This window comes from Pinus tabuliformis, chromosome 5_2 (assembly GCF_031772625.1).
Source record: "Pinus tabuliformis cultivar Carrire ecotype Pingquan chromosome 5_2, CPIR1, whole genome shotgun sequence".
Lineage (NCBI taxonomy): Eukaryota > Viridiplantae > Streptophyta > Pinopsida > Pinales > Pinaceae > Pinus > Pinus tabuliformis.
In genome coordinates, this window is record NC_142306.1 from 962892349 (window position 1) to 962913168 (window position 20820).

Consider the following 20820-nt stretch of genomic DNA (forward strand, 5'->3'; position numbering starts at 1 on the left):
ATTGCTTTTTGTGATATTTTTGCATTTGTACATTGCCTCCCAACCTCCATTTTGTCCACTTAATCTCTACAAACAACTCATTATCTAGCAACATCTTGTGGCAATTGCAGATCATGAAGACTAGCACTAAAACCTATCTATTATAACTAACTATTTCAGTAAACCTCCCACATAATCATCTCCATCTATCAATCTATAAATGTGTAACATTTCAGCAAACTCTCAAAAATTTCAACCAGTGAAGAAGCTCCTCAGGAGGGATAATTATTCTGACGTTTTATCCTTATCGTCAAACAAAATATTACAGAAACCATTTTATACTCGGTGAAAAATATCACCAAGACATACAACAATTATAACCACAATTAAGACTACCAGAGCTTAATTGCCACAACGGCAAATTGCAAATGAGTACAAATAATGTTAACCTCCAAATGAGAAGTAATTGGCTCCTTGATGCTCCATCCATGTTTGTAAATGTAGTTCAGCTACAAAGAAATATTGTGGATGCTTATTACTCTAAGTGTCATGCATCCACCATCTACCAAAAGATGAGACACCATTTTACACTTGTGAGATTGTGACCATCCATCCCTATTTTAGGGCCATGAAAGCTCGCCACTTACCAACAGCCCCGTTGCAAGAGCATGTTGGCAACTGTTTTGTGAAGTAAAACCCTGTGGAAGCTCCATAACAGCACCTTGCTTACAGCAGCCCAATCGATTTCTCATGGTTGCTTCATCTATAAGGGCAAATAACTTCTTTAAGAACATGAGTAGCATAAGTAAAATCAGACTCGCACTGAAATTGCAGTACTACTCCAAAGACATAGGAAGCAATGAAAAGAAAATCATGTTGTTTGTGGATTTCTTTAATGGCCGCTGCTTGAGAATTTTTAGTCCAATGCACTTCAAGTGAACACTACAGACACTGTCAGGAACATAGAGAGTAACTGTAATAAAAGTGAGAAGTGTTCAATAACAATTATATAACCCATACATGAAAAATGCATAATAACAAACCTTTGTTTTTGGTTAACTGATTGTAGCCGCTAACCATTCATCACCCTGTATGAAGTTTTTAATAGAATACATTCCTGCATTAATCTCAGGAATCTGATTAGACCATGGCACTCTTCCAGAAACCTTAGCCCCCGGTCCATAATTCTGGTATTCCCCATAGTAGAGTGTGTCAAGAGCAAAATCTCCTTTCCAAGGCATCCATCCCTTAGGGCTAATGAGTTCTCCCAGGTATGAATTCATGAAAATTACTCTGGAATACATCTTCCATGGCCGACCCAAATAGACCTTGTAAATTTTTGGGTTGGCATAGAAATTTGTCATGTATTCTGCTGTTCCATTGATGGTGCAATTGTGGAAAACAAACCCTGTGGGCTGAGCTGGGTCTATTCGTCCATGTGCAGTAATAGGATCTGATGATCCTTTGTTTGACTTTAATTGACGAGGACGCACCAGAATAAGACAGTTCTCAAAGATTGCTGCTGAGTTTCCAAATATGAAGTCAACGGTGCCTTCTATTCTGCAGTTTCTATAGAATTGACGAAGAGTATGAGTGTACAGTGTATCCTGGTGGCCGAGAAAGGCACAGTTGTAGAAGGCAGAGAGATCACTGTCAACTCTTAGGGCTACTGCTTGATGACTTCCTGGCCCTGCTGCATTTTCAAATGCAATGTCCCGTGCTAAGAAACCATCGGCATTTACAGCTGCAATTGTGAAACTAAATCAATTATAAGTTGCTAACAATCTAAAGCAAGATTCACTAAAATTGAAAAATATGAATTGATTGAATTGAAGCTATGAAAGATACATTATTTTATCCTAAGAACTTTATTGTCCAACTGACTGTATTCAAGAACAAAACCCATATTTTACCAATATAGTTTTATAATTTTTATTTTACCCTGCCAAAGCATGATGCAGATATTACAATCTCACCACTTCGGAACTAGTAGAATTTTATTTTTTATATAACTGTGAGAACACGTCACAAATATTCCTTTTTCTTTTCTGATAACAGTGAAACATTACTCTTCTGATTTTGAGGTTTGGTATAATTTGGATTTTAGTTGAATCCTAACTACATGTTTTATTGCAATTTTTCAAAACTCATCCGATTGATGTTAGAAAATATAATTGGGAGGTTTATTTTCTCCCACCACTTTTAAAAAAATGGATCCCTCTATGAACAGATTAGGAACCTCGGGCTCTGAGCTTTTTCTTTTAGATTGTCATTTTCCTCCTCATTTTTAAGGTTCACTGTCGAATTTTAATGTCAGCCCTATTCCTCAAGGAAAAATTTCGCTGCATATTTTTGGCTCTTCCAGTGAGAATGGCCATAATGTGAGAACTTCATATTGAATATAGTTTGAACAACAGAAAGATTAATGGATGGTGGCATTTGCATCTGATGAGTGGAAATTTTGTTTATCTGGGATTAGATAATTGTTGTCAAAGTCAGCCAATTCACTAGGAATCCGATGATTTTGACTTGCCTTGCTGAGGAAACGAACTCCACAGAAGTCAAGTAAGCAAGTGACTCGGTCTAACTCAGACTTGCTAAGCTGAGTCACACAATGACTCTGAGTCATTGAGTTCCTGATGTAGAACTCAATTAAAAACAAATGAAATGTATTTAAAAATAATTAAATGGACAAAAAGATCTAACACTCTATCTTACTTGTTCACATTCTATCTTGCCTCTTAAAAAGCTTCCCCCACTGAAAGTTTGGGTCTGGAGTAAACCATCACGACAGGTGTAGCTGATTTGGAATTGATTTCAGAGGGGCAACCGTTTGTGTTCAGAAATAACATATGCACATTTGTATGGTTGTCAGCAGAAGCCCAGGATCGCACTTTAGCATGTGCCAATGGAAATTTTGCTCTACATTGGTCTGCCCTGACAATCAAATTTGCAAAACCCCAATGCCTTTTCAAGTACATTATACATATGATCATGGAAGGGTTCTAAATATTTTATTCTTCCAATGTACAACAATAGTTAGATGTTTTCTGCTCTGAACACCATAATTTGGATTTTGGCTGTTCACTTCCACTCCCATCGGAATTCTTGTTGATGCTTCTACATCAGCATTCCCTAGCAAAACGATTAATATAAAATTTAAATTGAACATCAGTCATAAAATTCTAAATTGTTACTTGGATATTCAAAAGTCCTTTTCCCAATTGATTGTCTGGATGGAGGTCTTGTCAGTCATATCTCTACCTTTCTCTGGGCTGTTATTGAAGCTTATCCACATCCACACCATGAGCGTCATGTTTGGCATTTTTTTAGTAATAATCATGAGCAACATCACCCAAAGGGCAAAGTCTGTGTCACTACAGAAGGACTTGTAAGCAATGGCAGTGGATTCCTTGGCTACAAGATTGGACAAGTGTTTTGAGCCATTTTTGGCTTTTTAAGGGGGTCCAGCAGGCTGTTCTATGACAGAGCAACATACCATTTTCATGAAGGCACGTTAATGGTTCATTGTAGGAATGTGACTTGTGGCCTTCAAAATATCATCTTCCCTGCAATTTGAATGCAGTAAAAAAAGCCCCAATTTATGAAAATATAACCAAAAATAAAGGACTTTACACACCAAAATTGGACATTGACAGCCACTATTTGGATTCTTTCAATAAAAAAGACCATGCAAGAGAACCATAAAGTTTACAAAGTTCCAAAATGTTCTTACCCTCAGCTCTTATGATGATTACACCACCTCACTGCAGGGTAACCGTGGTGTTCAGAAATAGCATATGCATATTTGCATAGTTATCAGCAGAAGCCGAGGATCCTCCTTCAGCACATGCCCATGGAAATTTTGCTCTACATTGGTCTGACCTGAGGATCAAATTTGTAAATCCAAATTCTTTTTAAAGGACATTACACCTATAATCAAGGAATGATTCTGTTACCACCCGGATTAGCAACCTCAGCAAGGTCCAATCACGGTGCTAAGCGGTAAGCACACAAGAGATGTACCCACTGCCATCTTAGCACACTCTCCTCTCACTTTACAATGCCATGAGCTGTTTCACCAACAGGTTAGTAGACCAGTGCCTACAACCCTTAGATATGATGAAGGTTAAGAGTTAATTTTTGGATTCCTCTTGATTGTATGACCTAAACATGACAAGCTTGCTGCTGCCCTGCACTTCCAACGCCTGTAAATGATAAAATTCTACAGAAAACACAAGTTTGGAGTGCCTTTCAAGCCATTAGGGAGTATCAAAACACACTAGGATCAAGTATCCACGAGTGCTAATGCTAGGGCTATGAAATATGAGTAAAACAGAACCACATCAATTGTAGGGCTAACCCCCCTACGGTTAAGCCCAGATTTCCTCCCAATCAAAATATAACACTTTCCAGCTCTTTGGGAGGCTGAAAATACTTCTAAACAAGATAACTATGCAATTAAAACCAATCAGAAGTAAAACTAGGGTTTACATGGTTAGACCTCGAGTTGTTTCCTTCAAACCCTACACTAGGGCTTCACAAATCCTTGTAAAAGATGGCTGCAATTTTATTCCAAATTTGAGAAAACCTTGAAAACCCTCAACAAATAAGTTAGAGCAAAAATAATCCACAAAAAAGGGCAATTTGTCTTAGCCATTATATGTAGCTACAAAGGGACAAAGCCAAAGATTTCCACCTTGGAATGAGATTATTTTTGGAATTTTTATCTTATAGATTTCTTTCTATTTTGTGTTTTTCTATTTTTATGGATTTTTCAATAATAGAAGTAAATAAAATAACAAAAACTTGAATTTTGTTTAAAAAAAGGTGGTTGGTTGTTGGATTAGGGCTTAAGTGCCTTATCCCCATAGGACAATTGGCGTTAAGATGAATGCCCCTCTTAAATTGGTTTATTCAATGCTTGTAGATTAGGGAAAGAAGGTAGAACCCTAAAAGTTAAATTACTTCCTTGTCTAATCAAGACAAGTTATGAAACCAAACCCCATTAGAAGGGATCCCTCTAAAGCGAAAGCATTCAACCATAATATCAACTATGGAATGAAACAAAATCAAAACCCTTGTTGAGGAACCTCTAGGGTATGTCCCAACAAGGAGATTTGATGCTTACCTAATACCAACAAGAAAGAACTAAGAGAATTTACCCTAGACATCTCCCTCCAACTGACAAAAATGTCCTTCAATGAATCGAATTAACACAATGATTCCCTTAAAAATATGTAAAATAGCCAAGAAAAAGAGACTTCAATGTTGACACCAAAGTTTCATGAAAATGTGACATTACGGAAAAAATGATATTAACAATTCACAACGATTTGGAAGAATAGTGAGCTCTCTATTTAGAAGAGGCTCTCAACATCACATCCCCTTTTTTTCCTTATAAATTATCTAAGAAGCTCAAGAAAGATTGACTTGTCATCAACAATAGACTTGGAGACTAGGTCATTGCAAAAATTTGACTTTGCATTAATTAAAGCCCTCTAAAAGAGGTTAACGTCCCCTTGGGAGAGGCTCAACTTGCTTGGTTGGAGACCAATTTGCATTAGAAGTTCAATGTTCCCCTTCAAAATAGGTTAGATTGGATTGGAATAATTTTAGGAAGCCAAAAGAGGTCAAGCACGTCCCTTAAGTTGCTCAAAGTTGAATTGGAGAACCTTCCTTGACCCCCCAACAACTAGATAAAAGGTGGACAGCTCCTTGACTTAGTCCAAATTTAACTTGCTTTCATTATTTAAGGTTTAATTTGCTTGTTTGTCCATTTGATCTTGGTCCATAGGAGTGTGACCCTTGCTTTGCTCATAAGATGTGCCATGTTGTTACTTTTAGTTTTAACCTTCACGGCTACCCCATGAGAAGTCGACCCCCTTTGATGAAAAATATAAATGAAAAGGCACTTTGAAGAAGGAAATTTGGGTGTTTTGATTTAAAGATGACTTAGCTTGTGCCAAAGAGTGCAATAGATTTCTTGCCTTGCCTCGAAGAATGTGAAACATTGCCTCGTGGAGCACAAAAGCATTGTGAATTGTGAGACTACCATGAAAAATGATCGCCATAGCCAAAATGGTGTGCACACATAAGAGAAATAGTCCATATGGGAAATAAAAAAATAGGTGCACTAAGACAACAACAAGATGGTGTTTCCACCCTTACATAGTGTGATCACCTTTACAAGGCTAATAAAATAAGTGTTCCATTAAGCCATGTGTCCTAATAGATCCACCTCCATGATGCTCGAATGCCAACCCAGGACATAAGCATGTCCATTAAGGAAGGGAGTTATAACCCACCAAGGGGCTATTAGCAAAGCCATAAAACCAAGCACCATGAAGATGAGACTAAGAGGACCCTATTAATGTTAAGCAATTAATGGTAAAGTTAAATTCTTAAAGCGAAAGTGAGATTCTCCTTATCTTCCATTTTCATCCTTTTACTTAAATTTTTAACAATATCATTAATTGACTCAAGATGTTTGAGAACACGGGTGGGACTACTTGCAAATTGATTCCAAACACCAGAGTTGTTTCGACCTCATTAGATTTCATATGGAAAAGGTAGAATTTTAATTCCCACTCAAAATCCAGCAGACTTAACAATTTTTCAATATTTCAGGAATGGAGAGATTGCAACATTTCCATTGGATTTTGTCTTGTAAGGAGGTATGGAAGTCACATTTAATCAAGAGTACCAAGCCCTTTACGTAACTTGATGTTAGTGATATTGATTGTTGAACTCCTCTACCATGCCCCTACTAAAAATGTACCCATCACTCAAACAAAATCTTGACTTGACATGCTAAGCTTTTTATATCTTTATTTTAATGCTTAGAGAGTGATAGTGATGACGAAGATCCCAAAATAGGCAATGATTTGATGATATATAGGTATTTCTTGTAGCATAATTCTTTTTGGATGCTAAAGGCCATCTAGGGCATGTTTGTTGATGTACTTTTAGTTCAGAGATGGACTGCACTTCTTGTTATTTTGGTTATGTGCACCCACATGCTATATAAATGAGAAATTTTGCTTATTTGTGTATAAATGGTTTGAATTCATATGGATGCACATGAATATCTATGTTTTTCTTTTAGATTCAAATATTTTATGTTTTTTTAGTCGACCAATTTTTTTATCGGTTTCGGTCTGGTTTCCAGTTAGAGGGGTCTACCGGTTCAATCAGCGATTAAACTCTGATAACATTGCTTGGAACTAGGATATATTTTTACACTTCATCCTGCATGGCCTACAAGGCCAAAATATTGCACACATTTGGGCTTACAAATAACATGGTCCTTTGTCAAAAAAACTTTGGGGTACCCTTGCTGAAAGAGGGGTAACAAGTTCCAGATACTTTATCCTTCAAATTTTAACAGCCCCTCCCACCCCCTTAGCCCAAACCAACTGAGTTGGAGGTGTTACTTTCTCTTAACCCAACCTCCATGATCTCATTATGGAAATGAGGTTACAAAAATTCTCCTTCCCCAAAGTTAGTAGAATTAACCTTAGGCTACACCATCACATTCAGCTCATCAAGAGCTTTACAACAATATAAACTTTATCGAAATCCGACATCCAAAGCAAAAGATATGACGATTTAAACTTTTACCACTTTAATCCCACCACAGTAGCAAGACTTGCCACACGACACCCACGTGGCAATCCCCCACCTCACCCGCATGGTCCACATCATCCTCAAGTGCCAGCATGCCCTTTGTTGCGCCAACGTGGCGTGCCATGTCACCACTCCACACAAGCCCACAAGACCACCCTATAACCTGCAATGTGGCAATTTCCCATTATAATTTATTTTCAAGAATCTAGCCCTTGTGAAAAATTAACATCTTAACCAAGGTCCTGACCTCGAAACTCTGCACTAGCTCTTGTTCCCACACTAGTCCAAGCCTAGCCCACATCTAGGCCTTTGGACTAACACTCAAGCATGCACCTCCGGACAGGCCCACATCCGAACCTCCAAGTCACTCAACTTGAGTCCGGCCCCGCACTCCAAATCCTCTGCGAGGGCCCCACATTGGACCTTCACTTGGTCTGGTCTACTTATCCCTTGCATAAAACCAAGTTCGGCCCAACTAAAGACATAGTCACTGCTATTCGTCCTGAATGCCTGGACCTCCATACCTCCCCAAACTAAACCAAGTCCGACCTCAAATAGCAAGCAATTTTTGCTTTCTCAAACCAAAACTTCAATGGTTTTCCTAAGTTAACTCTAGGAGTTAACCAAACACTCAGTGCGATCCTAGTTCCAACTAGAACGTGCTCAATCACGAAAGTTCACATTCATGCATCAATGCAAATGAACTCCAAGCACTAACCATGAATAAAACACATTCATGACAATAAAACCATTCCTTCCACTCAAGCATTGCGATTGAGCCTTATTCATAGCTATCATGCTCTGTAAATTCAACTACAAAACACCAAACCTGTCCACACAGGTTCCGAACCAAATTCTCTCATGCCTCTTGGCATATCCATGCATATGTGCATCATTCCAAGCATTGTTCCAAACAAGGAAACAACAGTCAAATACACAAAAAAGATCCATGTTAACTTATAATAAGCAACATCTAGTCCTTGAAACAGCCAGACCCTCTAATGCCCAAGCACAAAGTCCCACTAGCAACAAGTAATAATTAAACATGGACTTTTAAGCACCATAAAAGTTTAACTTAAATTCTGAGCAGTCAATACTAGATAGGAAAATGACTCTGCAAAATAGGAAGTATATCAGTATACATAGGGAGCTTCCAACCCCTCATTCCTAGAGAGAATTCATGCAATACACACCATTGCAAACATATACAAGAACACATAGACCTTCATTAACAGTGTTATTACACACACACAATGTTATACAACAATAACATTCAACATTCAAGTGCAATAAGTATACAAGTAAACACTTATCTTATTATCTTAGAATGACTAGCAATTGACGGAGGGACTTCAACTCTCCACCCAACCGTAGGCCAATTGCACTGCAATCTTTCTTGCAGTTGACCACCCTGGGCCAGATTCAAAGTCTAAGGGCAATTGCTCATGAGTTCTCAACTAGTTAACAATGGTAAGAGGCGGATTCGATTTCTCAAGTGATTCCACAACAACCCCCAGTTGTAACACCATAAAGAAACCCGACCCAGTATACAACAACCACAAGGGTTCAAGCAAGGCACAGAGAGTCTCAATTCAATTCTAGGAGAAGAATTTCATGTGTATAATGGGAAGTTTATCAGTTGGATTAGCTATAGTAGGAAAAAATAGCACACTCATCCAAGTATTTTATTAGTGGGTGCTAACACTAGTGTTTATCAACACCAAGGTTACACTTAGAGTTTCTCAATCCTAGCTAGTACCTATGTAGGTTATCAACCCAACAAGTTTCCTAGTGGTTTTTCAGTCCCAAGGCTAGCCACAACTCGGGTGTTTATCAATGAGCAAGCCTTTACAAGTTTCTTAGCCCAGGTAGCCCCTAAGTATCACTACTCCACCAAACTCTCTCTGGAACCCAAACAACACACAAGCACCATACAAGCCTTAGCAAAACAAAGCATAGGCACAAACACGGGCCTCAACAACATACAGGGAAATCCATCCCACAAGCGCAAAACACAAAGAAATGTGTTTGTCCAAGCAGATCTCAACCACTGCCCACTTCGACTCTACACTCTCTTGCTCTCTACCCTCCTTCGTGTCCCCTAGACAGACTTGCGCATATTGCATAATCCCCCAATCGTATTCCCTTCCCCAGGATTCTCTTCTCCTCATACATCAAGCATGGTGACCACATGCACGTCGCTACAAGAATCAAGACTGCAGGCTCATCCTCTAACCATGAGGCCCATTCTCTCCAATAAATGTCTGCATAACAGTGGCATTAAACCAGCGAGGATTTAGGTGATGAAATAAATGCAAGGCTTGGGTTTACAAGCGATTCCTCCTCCTCAATCCCTCTGAATCCATGTCCACTTCCTCATTCAGTCAATGTGTTTACATTTCCAGATTATTTACATGAATTACAATCCATAACAACATTTACGAGGGATTAGCTACAAGGGCCGTCACACAAACGTACAACAATATTTAAAAAAAATCTACTCAAAACAACATAATTTGGATTTTGACTGTTCCCTTCTCCTCCCATCTGAATTCTTGTCGATACTTCTAGATCAGCATTTCCTAGCAAGTCAATTAATATAAATTGAACCTCAGTGGTAAAATTCTTACTCGTTAATTGGATATTCAATAATCCTTTTCCCATTTGATTGTTTGGAAGAGGCTCTTGTCCGTCATATCTCCACCTTTCTTTGGACCGTTATTGAAGCTTACCACATCCAGGCCATCAGCGTTTTGTTTGGCATTTTTTAGTAATAAACCTGAACAACATCACCGAAAGGGCAAACCATGTGTCACTGCAGAAGGACCTGTAAGCAATGGTAGTGGATTCCTTGGCTACAGATTGGACAAGAGTTTTGAGCTATCTTTGGTTCTTTAGGGGGTCCAGCGGGCTGCTCTATGACGGAGCTACATGCCATTTTCGTGAAGGCACCTTAATGGATTGCTGTATGAATGTTAATTGTGGTCTTCAAAATTACAATCTTCCTGCAATTTGAATGCAGAAAAAAAAAACCCATTTTTATAAGAAAATAACCAAAAAATAAAGGACCCTATACAGCAAACTCGGTCAGTGACAGCAACCATTTGACCTCTTTCAATGAAAAAAAGTAAAAAGACCGTGCAAGAAAACCACAAAGTCCCAAATAACTACTCCACTCGGAATCGTTTAATTCAAAAGTATTAACGCATGGAATTCAACGCATCTAAGAACAACGAGCAACCACACCATCATGAAATACAATAACAATCCAGAGTTTTGGAAAACAAAATTCCAACTGGATATGAAGAAGACAAAGAAAAGGAAGCACGATGAGTATTACCAACAGTTGCAGAGTCATATGTAGAGGGAACACCAGGGAGGGACGGCACACTCATAGACCCCCTGATCACAGTCTTATCCATGCCATCGCCCACAAACATGAGATTAGTCTTATTGGGAGGAACCCTAACAGTCTCCTCATAGACCCCAGTCTTTACATATATCACGAATCTCCTATCAGAAAAATCAGGTGCACTGTTCACCGCTTGTTGAATGCTCATGGAGGATTCATCCTTGGAAACGGTAACATTGGGAACGAATTCATTTATCTGTAATACATCCCAAATTTTATTATTGTGATGGTAATAATGTGCAGTGGTAGATAAATTGGATGTTCTCTCCGTTTTGGGAGGCTTCCATATGACCATATCCTTCCCGTAAGTATCCAAAGCATCGACCATACTCAGAGCATTACTAGTGAAGTTCATAACTGTAATTAACTCTTGCATGGATCTCCCCACCATCTGTGTGGTATTGACATATTTGAGAGCCGAACTGCAGTCATACTGATAACTCAGCGCTGCGCTCATCCAGATCTTGACGTCTTTAATATTCCTTTCGTTCAGCTGCTGAGTCCTGCTCTTGGCAATATATGTCATGGAACCCTGCAGGTATTCCAAACAGTCGTTAACGGCGCCCGTGAAGTTCGCGTTAGTTGAAGTGGTGAGCAGCTGTTTAGAGTGAAGATAACTTTCTGTGGTTTGGGCGGACGAGAGATCCATGGCGGCACCAATGATTTCCTCTGGCCCTGCATTTTCACTAATATTAGAATTGGCCCGGAGAGATGACTTGCAGAGGTCCGGGTACTGTGACGCCTGGCATGCTAAATCTATGATATGGCTGGCAGAGGATTTCTGAACTGAGAGCTTCTTTGAATGACCTCTGCGGGCTGAGAAATGATTAGCTGAGAGTTGAGCAGAGAGCGCAAGGAGGAGGATTGTGATCAAGAGAAACGAAGCCACGATATTCATTCTGAGTAACATTAAAAAGCCCTTCATCGTCCTTTTTTCTCGCCTCATACTTCTCATTATCGTCTGATGAATTTGTTATATGAATGCCACTGCAACTATATTGTCGCACAGAAATTTGGATTCGCGTGATCTTGGACTCCGTTGGGGCAAGGGAGATGTTCGGAATGTGGGGGAATCCAGAGCGAATATTTAAGCGTGAACTGACAGACTGTGTCGGTGGCGCGTCACGGGCAGACCTTAACGCCGCTAAGTACAGCCCGTTTTAAATTTGAAATAGTCAAAGAAAATTAAGAAATCCAACCATTACAGCATTTGAATAGTTTTTTTAAGTGGAAATGAACTTATCACCATTAAGAATTTTATAGACACCCAAAATCCTTGAGCTTGGCAGCTATAATCTATATTTCAAAAAAAATTAGTTAAATTTTTTCAAAATCTCGTTGAATATTCCATTATTTTGGCCTTCAAAAAAAATAGTTAAATTTTGTCAAAATCTTGTTGGAAATTCCATTATTTTCTAGGCGACCTGATTAGACAAGTCTAATTAATAGATAAAATAGGTTTTAAGGCTAGAATTTGGTAATACAATTAATTAATAAAAAGATTTTGATTTTTTCTTTTTAAAATACGCTTTTAAATGACGATGAACCACACTGGTTGGTTCGAAACGCGTCGACAAATGGTTTCTCATGTGATTTTCGCCGAAAAATCTTTCATAAACGCTTTTAAATGAATAAATAGATTCATTACTAAAAATCTCAAGGCACTCAAACTTTGAAATTAAATTTATAATTCTTAAAAAAATTCCTACCAAATTTTGGGTAAAATTCACGAGAAAAAATGCCAAGACTATTTCATCCATTAATTAGACTCTGTGTTATGTAACAAAAATTTGAAATTTAGCAATTTTGCATATTGGCAATTTATTAAAGAAAAAAATTATCACTAGGATTTAATAGAGAGGATATATTATTCATCCTCTTCCCACATGAAGGGATTAGATTAAACTCTAACCTTAACCTTCATAGTTAATGAGGACCAAATTAAACTCTAACCCTAATATTAATGTTCATCAATTTTTCCTTTATTATTTTATTTCAATTATTTCAACTAATAGCATATACACTTTTTTTTTTTTGGTAAATCGACACAAAAATTTCATTAATCAAAATATGTTTACAAAAGTACATGGATATCAATAGGCACCGTTTGAAATTGCAAATTGTTCTGTGACCATAATGTTGTGTAACAAAAATACTACCTCCCATCCTTTAACAATATCAAATTAGACATTACTCATAAGATGTCATCATATGAGTCTAATACAAAGATCTAGCCTCTCAATACAAAGAAATAAAAAGAAAACCTAGATATAGAGAGTAGACGATAGAGGAAATGTCATGGAGAGGAGTATGAATCGGCCTTAATTCAATGTGATAAAGCTTTGTAATCCACCAAATCATAAATGCGCTGACAACACTGAACAAATGTCAAAAAAAAAAGCTACTACGAGGCTACTACCTCTAGTCGAAGATAACTACCATAGACAGAGAGTCTCCATTTGTTGGAGGAACAAAGTTATTTGGTGAAGCAATGTTGACCGATGGAGCGTTGATCACTGTGGGAGTGTCAGAGATGTTATATGAGTCTGAATTTGAATCCAACATAATTACGTACTTCTCCACCCTTTGCATACATACAAGAATATCATCCAAATAATACTTCATGCTTTTGAGAAGGCATTTCAAATCCTCCTAACCTGCAAATATCTTGTAGTGATCCACTTGTTTGTTTCGGATGACCAAATGAAGTAATGAGTCCAATTGTTGGTAACCTGCAACATAATGTAGGAAGTGCAATTTTCTCTTTCTAAATTTGCCAAGGTCTGGAATCCTTTTGAATTCCTAATTTCCCACTTTAGAGTCTAAAAAGTATGCTCTTTCCCCAAATTCCCAATATTCAAGTTGACAAATCTCCTTTTGAACTTCCAAGGGGATTATTGTTGAGCTAATTAATTGTTCCTAAAAGGAACAACTAACTACTACACATTAATTTATCAACCCGAGTTTTCATTTTTCTATTTCAAGGTTATCAACATAGTTTATGCAAAAGAAATGCAGATATGACTAGTTACTATAATCCTATTGAAAAGCAAAGCTGCAATATCAAATGAATCAACTCAAGATGCAATCTTTAGTTATCGCAATCTATTCAAAACATTAACTTCTAAAGGACACAGCGAAAGAAAACCTACTTAACATCAAGTTGTTTCTTAGGGAACAACAACTTCGGAATAAATATTACATAATCATATTATCAAAAGTGATTAAGAAAGCAAAATAGTAATCTATGATAATCTATAGGAACGGAAAGGAAGAACATTACTCGTAACAGATTCACTACAACATATCTATTCTATAACGATTTCAATTAACCTAATTCAAAACAGAGCATTCAATTTAACAAACATGCAACGAGAAATTAAGAACAATTGCGCAAGTAGAAATAGTTGGAACAATATAATCAAACACCAATTGAATAATACAAGAGAAGGCATCGTTGTTTCCAAGATCGGCCCAAATCCGGAATCGAATTGCCTTATGAAGAAATTAGCACAACAGACTAAATCTAAGTAATAAACACTTCCATTCGATTGCAGAGAACCAATTACAATTAACGTAATCTCAAGTCTAAGCTTGTGTCAAAAAATAATATTACAACTTGAACAACCCCTTTCGAGGTTTAGTTCCAGTTTTTATATTGCACCAATAAAGGATAACAATCAGAGAATCTATTTTTAATAATGATCAATCTTGAGAATCTAAAGATTTTCAAGATGCTCGTTTAAGCTACAAAGATCTTAATGTTGGAAATAATACTGAGAGGGGGGGTGAATCAGTATTATCAGATCAATAAAACCTTTTCAATTTCATACTCAGAAACATATACGCGACTTCAGTTAAGTGAATCCGCGTGTACACGCGACTGTGTCTAAAGCAACTAGCGTATATGCAGATATCTTATGATTCAGTTAATCTTATCTTCAGTAAATGCATCAGAACATTATTAAGCAATTTAACAGTAAACAGGTGCAGTATAACAGAACAGAACATCACACAAGAGCCACACACATGAACACCATGATATAAGGTGGAAACCCAATGTGGGTGAAAACCACCTGCTGCAATTCGTCTCTTTCTTCTTTAATGAGAAACTTCTTTTACAATATACTGGTGCAGTCCTTTACCAGTATGCAGGCTACAACCTGCAGAGGGCTACAACCCTCTCTTTCGTTTTCCAACTACTTCTGGAAGGGAGCTACAACTCCCTCAGCTCTTGTACTAGCTGATCCATTTACTAGTACGTAGGTGCTGACCCTACAACCTTCAGGGACCACGTTTCATCAATTTTCAGACTGGATCCAAGAGTACAAAGCAAACATTACCGCAATACAATCATCAACTTATACTTGCATCATAATTCATTAAACAACCCAATACCGAATCACTGAAACCCTGTCATCAAGAACACAGAACCCAAACCAGAATCTAGAACTCTGCAACAACCACCAGAATCAGCAACAACCTGAAATATCAACCCTTATCATGCATACGCTACTTCACTGTACCAAAACCGCGTGTATACGCTCTTTCTCCAAAGGCAACCCGCGTGCAGATCTAGAAATGATTACTTCTGCCTTTGCTGTCAGATCCGACCCTTGCCAAGCGTCCCGAACAGATAACCAGCAATACCAGATCCTCTCACTGCGTCAGACACCCACACACATCTCTTTGCCTAGTGATCTTCTCCTTATATAGCCTTAGGCCTTGTTCAATACCAAGAGCCAAAACCATAGAAACACAATACCATCAACTTCAAAACTAGGGATCGACACGCCCGTCGAGACACAATGGTCCGAAACCATAGGCACAACTTCCAAGGACTAACCGCCATGGACCAAAGGTACTTTTCCACATACACGCGCTTTTTCTGAAGCCAACCTGCGTGTACACGCGACTTGGGCTTAACAAACCTGCGTGTATGAACTTCCTTGGTAAGCTGTACTAGGATCTGTCTTCTGATTAAGTTGCCATTACCTGTACCAACTTCTGAGCATCTGTACCAACCTCTGAGTGAGTTGCCATCAAGGACAACACTTGAATCATAATGCCAACAATCTCCCCCTTTGGACTTGATGGCAACCACTACACCAAGTCACTCTCCCCCTTTGACATCAAGGGCAAAGGGCGGACCAAGATATTCTCTTCTTTGGTATACCTTCTGCTGTCCATACTCCCCCTGAGTACTTGCTGAAATCTCCAACTGTGCTCCCCCTTTGTGTATGCCAAAGTGTACCAATCTATCCATCCTGCTCTTGCTGAATTGTGCTGTTCATGCTCCCCTTGACTGTAGGCAAGATCTGCAAAAGATGTTCTTCAAGAAGAACAAGGACTTATACATCATAGAAGACCTTCCTATCACCAAAAGACTCAACATACATTCATCATTCATCCCAGGCATAGTGGGGAAACCAACATAGGCCGTTACATGACCTTGACACCATAAAAAGAGATATCACAAGAGATACATGACATAGAGACGAAATATCTAGACCAAGACTTATGAAAGCCACCAACAGCATCATGATCTGTACCATAAGCATCAGCCTGCAATCCCATTCCTAAACAGTAAGATGTATCATTTAGCTTCATAGACTTTATCAACAACTTCTAACCATAATGCCAACAATGCATTATTTGAAGAATATTCTCCCCCTGAGTGTGAGCCAACCATGTCTGAACCATTTCCTGAGTCTGTTCTGCTGCCCTTTCTCCATATACGCGACTTTGCAGCCTGTAACTCGCGTATATACGCGACTTGTCTTCATTATTTCAGCGTATGCAGGATGGAATACTGAATCTCATCACTTTCAGATTCCCCTGTGTCTGTTATGTCAGCTGACTGAGTTGTCCCACACCTTTCTGTCTCTGTCTTCTTCAATTCCTGTAACTGTGATGATGTATGGTCCCCTTGTCTTGAATTTTGAAATCTGCTCCTGCATTCCCTTGCTTTATGCCCATAGTTGTTGCATGTATAACACCTTATATTTTTCATGTTCCTTCTATCACAATCAATTGCTTTGTGTCCATATGCATTGCAGGCAAAGCAATACCCTCTGAAATACTTGGGATGCGATGATCTTTCTTGAACCATTCTACTTCTGCATCTGGCTGCAACATGTCCAAGATTATGACATACATAACATTCAACATTATTCAGCGGAGGAAATAATCGTCTATCACGTCCATAGTTAGGAGTAAAGGATCTTCCTTGAGGAATTTCTTTCCTTGGTTGTTCCTTGAGCATTTCAGATTTCTCATTAGAGTTTCTTGCCTCACCTTGTGAACTAGATTCACCTTCACCATATTCATGAAAACCAAGACCAGTCTTGATAGCAGGAGATCTTTGACTATTAAGAATATCATCCAAGACTTTAGAACTATCTTGAAATCGTAAGAGCTTATCCTTTTCTTCTAGTTTACCTTTCAAGATATTTACCTCAACCTGATGTTGTTCTTCCTTTTTCAGATACTGCTTCCTTAGGTCTTCTTCAACTTTTCTCCCTTCTTCCACTTGTCGCTTTAGTTTGATCACTTCATGTTCTTGATCTTCAAGATCTTCTTTTAGAGAGAGGATCTTTGATTCAAGTCTCTGAATAGTTGTGCTCTGATCTTTTGCTATATCCTGCAATCTCTCCCTTACCCTGGTTTCTGTTTCCAATAGTTCTTTTAATTTGGCAGCTTCTTCAGTTTCTGCATTCTTCTCTTCATGTGCCATGAGACTTTTAATATCCTCGCTATTATTGGATGAAGCATTCTTCTTCTTGTGCGCCATGAGACTTCTAATATCTTCACTATCATTTAATGAACTTTTAATATGGGAATAATAGCTTCTACCATCTTCTTCATATATCCTTTCTTTGTTATGAGGACATCTAGCAGCATAGTGACCAACTCTACCACATAGAAAACATTTGAAAGGCAGCTTATCTTTGAACCGTCCAGTTCCCCGTTCAAGATTCTTGACAAAATTTACCTCATCTTCTTCCTCTGACACTTCGAATGCGGCCTCTGGTGGTACCTCTTGTCGCATTTCAAAAGCAGTTAAGATCCCGTGAAGCTGTGACATGGTAATTTTCCGCACATTCTCCTTTTCTTCTATGGCAGATACTTTAGAATCAAATTTAGTAGACAGAGATCTCAAAACCTTTTGAACTAAGACAACTTCCTCAAATTCTTCACCCAGATCCCTCATACAATTCACAATCTCATCCATACGCAGGAAATAATTAGCTACGCTTTCATTACTTCGCATCTTAAGAGTTTCATACCGGATTCTGAGAGTTTGAAGCTTCGCTATTTTTACCTGATCATCTCCTTCGTAGCTTGTAACGATTTTGTCCCATATTTCCTTAGCTGATTTGAGATGCATGATCTTCATAAATTCTGATTGAGTCAAAGTACTCAATAGGACATTAACTACTTTGGCATTGAGCTCATATTGCTTTTTCTCTGCTGGATCTGTAGGAGTTGCTGATGGGAATTTGTATCCTCCTTCTACGAGTCCCCAAACTTCTGCTCCAAGAGACTGTAGATATGCAGTGGTTCTTATCTTCCAGTGAGTAAAATTGTTCCCGTCAAAGACTGGTGGCCTGATGTGTGCCTCTCTTTCTGGATTAGCCATTTTGATGGATCTTTTCCTTCAAGCGATCAAGCTTCCTCTGAAGGACCTGCTCCGATACCAATTGTTGGAAATAATACTGAGAGGGGGGGTGAATCAGTATTATCAGATCAATAAAACCTTTTCAATTTCATACTCAGAAACATATACGCGACTTCAGTTAAGTGAATCCGCGTGTACACGCGACTGTGTCTAAAGCAACTAGCGTATATGCAGATATCTTATGATTCAGTTAATCTTATCTTCAGTAAATGCATCAGAACATTATTAAGCAATTTAACAGTAAACAGGTGCAGTATAACAGAACAGAACATCACACAAGAGCCACACACATGAACACCATGATATAAGGTGGAAACCCAATGTGGGTGAAAACCACCTGCTGCAATTCGTCTCTTTCTTCTTTAATGAGAAACTTCTTTTACAATATACTGGTGCAGTCCTTTACCAGTATGCAGGCTACAACCTGCAGAGGGCTACAACCCTCTCTTTCGTTTTCCAACTACTTCTGGAAGGGAGCTACAACTCCCTCAGCTCTTGTACTAGCTGATCCATTTACTAGTACGTAGGTGCTGACCCTACAACCTTCAGGGACCACGTTTCATCAATTTTCAGACTGGATCCAAGAGTACAAAGCAAACATTACCGCAATACAATCATCAACTTATACTTGCATCATAATTCATTAAACAACCCAATACCGAATCACTGAAACCCTGTCATCAAGAACACAGAACCCAAACCAGAATCTAGAACTCTGCAACAACCACCAGAATCAGCAACAACCTGAAATATCAACCCTTATCATGCATACGCTACTTCACTGTACCAAAACCGCGTGTATACGCTCTTTCTCCAAAGGCAACCCGCGTGCAGATCTAGAAATGATTACTTCTGCCTTTGCTGTCAGATCCGACCCTTGCCAAGCGTCCCGAACAGATAACCAGCAATACCAGATCCTCTCACTGCGTCAGACACCCACACACATCTCTTTGCCTAGTGATCTTCTCCTTATATAGCCTTAGGCCTTGTTCAATACCAAGAGCCAAAACCATAGAAACACAATACCATCAACTTCAAAACTAGGGATCGACACGCCCGTCGAGACACAATGGTCCGAAACCATAGGCACAACTTCCAAGGACTAACCGCCATGGACCAAAGGTACTTTTCCACATACACGCGCTTTTTCTGAAGCCAACCTGCGTGTACACGCGACTTGGGCTTAACAAACCTGCGTGTATGAACTTCCTTGGTAAGCTGTACTAGGATCTGTCTTCTGATTAAGTTGCCATTACCTGTACCAACTTCTGAGCATCTGTACCAACCTCTGAGTGAGTTGCCATCAAGGACAACACTTGAATCATAATGCCAACACTTAATGCATCCGAAAGACTAGGTTGAGAGGTCATCTTTAACTAATTCTCTCCAAACAGAGCGTAATAGCCTAAGGCTTACGCGATCTTCCACGATCATTCCATGAAGCAGCATCAAATATCAATCTATCAATAGATTCATGTCCAATAGCGAAGACCTATTCGTTAGGAAATATTACTTTAATGATCAAATTGTTCATAAAATAATAAATTAATAAATGCATATAAAATACTACTAAAGTCCATACTACACAAATTAACATAACCTAATTACAAGAAAGATTGAGAAAATATTATGAAACCCGAGTAAGGCAAGGAAAATATGACAATTATGAGGCACAACATCACCCCCCCAACTGACCTTTTTGCATGACCTCTTGCAAATAAATGATTAATATGTAGGGAAGTTAAGGATTAAGCTTCATAAGCTTCATCTACTCTATGCATGAATCCATTTCTACTTTGGAGCTCTTCAAATGTCATAATCAGATTTATAAAATGATTGAGGACATGAGATCATAGGGCACCAATACCTGCATCCTATCAAGTGGACACCTCTTTCGAATACCAAGTAAACATAGTCGTTTACTCTAGTCATGGCATACCGAATATTGTGATAACCAAAAGTTTCTATTTTCTTAACTTCATCAGGTGATGCCTGTCATGTCTCCTTAGCTCCACGAAGAGCCTCTCTCTGATGTCTTCCAAATATTCCATTCACTAGTAGAAAACGACAAATTAGTGACTAGGTGACTAAAATAGTTAGTCACCGCAACTTTTCCAAG

At 38.6% G+C, this 20820-nt stretch overlaps 1 protein-coding gene across 2 annotated transcripts; it reads right to left on the reverse strand.

Moving 5' to 3' along the window:
• Window positions 1–229: 229 nt before the first annotated feature.
• LOC149162490 (pectinesterase-like) lies at window positions 230–12091 on the reverse strand. 2 transcript variants are annotated; one of them, XM_089437292.1, is made up of 3 exons: window positions 10949–12091; window positions 1023–1723; window positions 230–742 (listed from the first exon to the last, which is right to left on the reverse strand). In XM_089437292.1, exons 1-2 carry the CDS (start codon window positions 11973–11975, stop codon window positions 1035–1037), a joined length of 1716 nt encoding a protein of 571 aa, XP_089293418.1. In that variant the 5' UTR covers window positions 11976–12091; the 3' UTR covers window positions 230–742; window positions 1023–1034. The 2 variants fall into 2 exon arrangements, with proteins under 2 accessions (XP_089293418.1, XP_089293419.1); XM_089437293.1 differs by having other exon boundaries at window positions 230–930.
• Between the last annotated feature and the right edge of the window lie 8729 nt (window positions 12092–20820).